This window comes from Egretta garzetta, unplaced genomic scaffold (assembly GCF_000687185.1).
Source record: "Egretta garzetta isolate BGI_Z169 unplaced genomic scaffold, ASM68718v1 scaffold53, whole genome shotgun sequence".
Taxonomy (NCBI): domain Eukaryota; kingdom Metazoa; phylum Chordata; class Aves; order Pelecaniformes; family Ardeidae; genus Egretta; species Egretta garzetta.
Window position 1 is genome coordinate 2664428 of NW_009259312.1, and position 4355 is coordinate 2668782.

The 4355-nt window shown below is 41.2% G+C and overlaps 1 protein-coding gene across 1 annotated transcript in view; it reads left to right on the forward strand.

Annotated features, from left to right (window-relative positions):
- The first annotated feature begins 1531 nt into the window (after nt 1-1531).
- SLC25A43 (solute carrier family 25 member 43) overlaps nt 1532-4355 on the forward strand; it is a 19585-nt gene continuing 16761 nt past the window's right edge. Inside the window, exons 1-2 of the mRNA XM_035891980.1 lie at nt 1532-1769; nt 2858-3030. Of these exons, the coding sequence (XP_035747873.1) occupies nt 1583-1769; nt 2858-3030 (360 nt within the window). The 5' untranslated portion in view covers nt 1532-1582. The remainder of the gene's footprint in view (nt 1770-2857; nt 3031-4355) is intronic.

A 4355-nucleotide genomic window follows, 5' to 3' on the forward strand; every position in this document is an offset into this window, starting at 1 on the left:
CAGCCCCAGCAACAGCGGAGCGGGGGGAGCTGGCTGGGGAAGGGAGGGTTTAGCTGACTCTGCACTCCGTCTGCGGTTACTGTGCACAGGCTCTTTCCGTGGCAGTTTTAAATGTTATCTGGGTAGTGCCTAGAGACACCCCACCACCCTCTCCACGCATTTGTGCATGCGCAGGAAAATCAGGCTGTCTTGCTTTAGGGACTGTACAAGACTCATAGGAAAAAAAGTTTATGTCCGTTCGCATCTGCTTGGCGAGTCTTTCTGCTCTGGAGTCTCTCCAGGGCACGAGACAAGTAAACGCAGGGATCTGTCATGCAGTAGAAAATGCACACACGTGAAAAAAACATCAACCGAGCAAGCAGTGACTTGCAAATCTTGGAAAATTATTTTGTTCTGGATGTGGTAATGCTGTGTAGTTTAAATGTAAATCTGCCATTTGGGCAGTTTAGTTAATGCTTCCAAAATAGAATAATAAGTTTCTTTACCTCCAGCTACGATTCTCCTCTTGAGTCTTTTTACTTGCTTCTTGCTGCCTCCGTGACACTTCTCCCTGATGTAGGAGTGCCCTGCATACATAGAAAAATCCTTCTGTGTATGACAAATGCATGAGTTGTAGGTTAGCCTTTGCAACTCTGTGTTTCAATTTCAAAATTTCAAATTTAGACTTAACCTCCCAAGCATATTAGTGCCTGGACATAAGTTTTCTCTGGAGAAGTATCCCTGTGGACCTTTCTGTCCCAACATCAGGAACAGAGGAAGGTTCAGTTTTATCTCAGAAGGCCTGTGATGATGTTATCTACATATTTCTTTTTACATGATAACTTTGGGGGGATTGGACCAATGTCTCTAAGTGATGATCAGAGGATTTCTTGCAGACATGTTTCAACTAATGGTAATTTTTATCCTGTAGATGGAAATATAAATGAGGATTCTGTGGTCAAAAATTACTTTAAAAGTCTCTTTCAAAGCAAACAAGTAAATTGTTTGAACAATTAGTCTCTGTATCTTTGAAGATTTTTTTCTTTTTTGAATTGGTGCTCTGGACCTCCCTCACGGTACCACAACTCGAGCTACATGAGCTTAGTCTGTGCTGGGAACTGTGGTGCAAGTAGAGCTATGCAAGCTGCCTCTAAAAAAAATTCTTTCAGGTACTGGAAGTATTTTAGCTTGGTAATGCTAAAATCAAAGCAAATTGCATTTGCAGAGTTGTATATTCCAGTTCCTGACTTAGTTGTTAACTAGAACTTTTGCATTTCTGCACTTCTGTGTGGCATGGATTTATCCAAAATCTCTTTGGACTCTGCTCATGTTTGCCCGTTCACATGTTCTGTTTCATGGAGGTTCTGATGCTTGTGTGGTTTTATATATAGTAAGGTCTTGGATGAAATACATGCTAAAGTTTCAGTTCCTGCTGCTAAAGGAGGTTGTGGGCAGAAAAACAATTACATCAAGAATAATCTGCCTTAGTTTTTCACATGTTTTGTTCCTACTATCATTAATAGTACCTCTTCTATGTGTTTACTCTAGACTTGTTATACTTTTCACGGATGAGTTGGGTCATATTTCCCACTGGAGAGCCATCATGGCAGGCAGTCTGGCTGGCATGGTTGCAACCATCGTGACTTACCCCACTGATGTAATTAAAACACGGCTCATTGTGCAGAACCGACTGGAACCATCTTATGAAGGAATTCTTCATGCTTTTTACAAAATTTATCATCAAGAAGGACTCCTCGCACTCTACCGTGGTGTTTCACCAGCTATATTAGGTAAAATAATAATGGGGAAAAATCACCTTGTTGCGCATTGTTTATTGCAACTATGTAGCATGTTCGTTTGTTCACTTGATTTCAAAAGCAAACAGTAATGTTCTTCTGTAGAAGGTACATAGATTTACAAGGCACAACAATACTGATTACCTCTGCTGCAGCTTTATTGCTTCAAATTATGACCGAGTACATAGCATTTTATGTATAGTTAAGTGTTCAACAACATACTCTTTTCCTTCTTTTATAGGTGACCTAGTTGTGCTCGGATGCACGATTTCCACCGTTTAACTCTTTTTAAAAAAAAAACTATATATATATACATATGGTGTTCCTAATTCCTATCTAGGTGTTTTTATAGATGACCTATTTGTGCTCGGATGCACGATTTCCACTGTTTAACTCTTGTTAAAAAAAAAAAAAATGTACATATGGTGTTCCTAATTCCTATCTAGGTGTGAGAGTGTCTCCAGCTGTTCAGTGAAGCCAGTATGAGCAGTAATGTGTAACTGTTGTGAAAAGTGAATATTAGTGATATTCTCTCTTTACATGAAATGACTTTTTAATTACTTGTTTACTCTCTATAGCTTTTTTAAATGCCACTTTTTCACAATATGGCAATTTTATAAAAAATGCATAATAATAGTAATGTATAACTATAAAATTGATGAGAGCATGAAACAAGCAAAAGAGGATAGAAGTATCCCTCATCAGCTTGACTGAAGAGGCAGCTCTGTTTACCTGTACAGCTGCCAGGGTTGGGCTGGACTGGGGAAAGAGCTTGTCACAAAAGAGAGAACCTGGAGAAAGAGCTGACCTCTCATGAGACTAAAGCAGTTAACCACTCTGACAACATGCGTATTTTAATATGTAAATATATGCCCCATCAGCACATACAGATGCCACAATATGAGTGTTTGGTGGTAAACCAGTGACTAAAAAGTAAAGTTCTTCAAAATATTGATCTGGTTTGAGCAATGCGAGGTGTAAACTGGCAGCGGCTCATCCCATATTTCTAGGTTATGTGAGGAGCAGCTCTGTTTTCTTAGTGTACAGTGTGTTGATATGAACCTGTCTGGTTTGCTTTCTAGGTGCTGTCCCATTTTCTGCAGGCTCATTCTTTGTTTACATCAACCTGGACAAGATCTGGCGAGAACCCATAGTTCATTTCACTCCTCTTCAGAATTTCATAAATGGCTGTGTCGCAGCTGGTGTGGCACAGACACTTTCTTTCCCCTTTGAGACTGTAAAGAGGAAGATGCAGGTACAGAGCATTCGTGTTACTAGTTCTTTGTTATAGGTGCTTGTTGCAGGAGCTTGGGACAAGACTAGCCAGATGGTCGCGAATGCCAGTTTGTTTCTCTTACCAGTAAGCTACAGAGGCTTTGGTTTAGGTTGGTTGTTTTGGGGTTTTTTTTAAGTCTGAAAATTATTACAAGTGTGCTGTTACACTTTTAAGGTAGGTTCAGGTACTATCATGGGATATACGTATACTCTCAGACACTGTGTCTTTAGCTTTATTTCTTTTCTTTTTCATAGCAATTCCATCAAATCCTCACAGTTCAGAATTAGCAAACCTTCAGTCAGATACACACATTCAGTCCCCTTGGTGGTAGGCAGGATGAATGAGATCCACGTCTGCTGTTTATGCCTGACTTACGTACCGGCAACCACAAGAAACTCATACAGCAGGTATTAAGTCTGAAGGGTCAAAACTGTCCTTGTTCTTATTTCTGACTCCTCTGGTTGACAAGTGACTTCCCAGTTGCTGGTGCTGTTGCTTTCCTGAAGCATCAGCAACATGAGAGTTACTATATGTTGTGGTTTAACCTGGCTGGCAACTAAGCACCACGCAGCCTCTCGCTCACTCCCCCCTCCCCCAGTGGGATGGGGGACAGAATCAGGAAGAAAAAAAAAAGATAAGAGCTATGGCCTGAGATAGAGACAGTTTAATAAGAGAAAAAAATAATAATGAGAATGGCAAGAGAATATACAGAATATACAAAACGAATGATGCACAATGCAATTGCTCACCACCTGCCGACTGATGCCCAGCCCATCCTGAGCAGTGATCGCTCTTCCCCCTCTCCGACCAACTAACTCCCCCCAAGCATGATGTTATATGGTATGGAATAGCTCTTTGGTCAGTTTGGGTCAGCTGTCCTTGCTGTGCTCCCTCCCAGCTTGTTACGCACCTGGCCGAGCAGGAGAAGCTCAAAAAGTCCTTGGCTGGTGTAAGCACTGCTCAACAACAACTAAAAACATCAGTGTGTTATCAAAATTCTTGTAGTACTGGCCGAGCAGGAGAAGCTCAAAATGTCCTTGAGTAGTCTGAGCACTACTTGGCAACAAGTAAAAACATCAGTGTGTTATCAACATTCTTCTGGTACTAAATCCAAAACACAGCACTATGCTAGCTACTATGAAGAAAATTAACTCTATCCCAGCTGAAACCAGGACACCTCCATAGATCACCTACTCCAGCCGTCCTGCTAAAGCAGGTTCACCTAGACTAGGTTGCGCAGGACATCATCCAGGCAGGTTGTGAATCTCTCCAGAGAAAGAGACTCCACAAACCTGCTGGGCAGC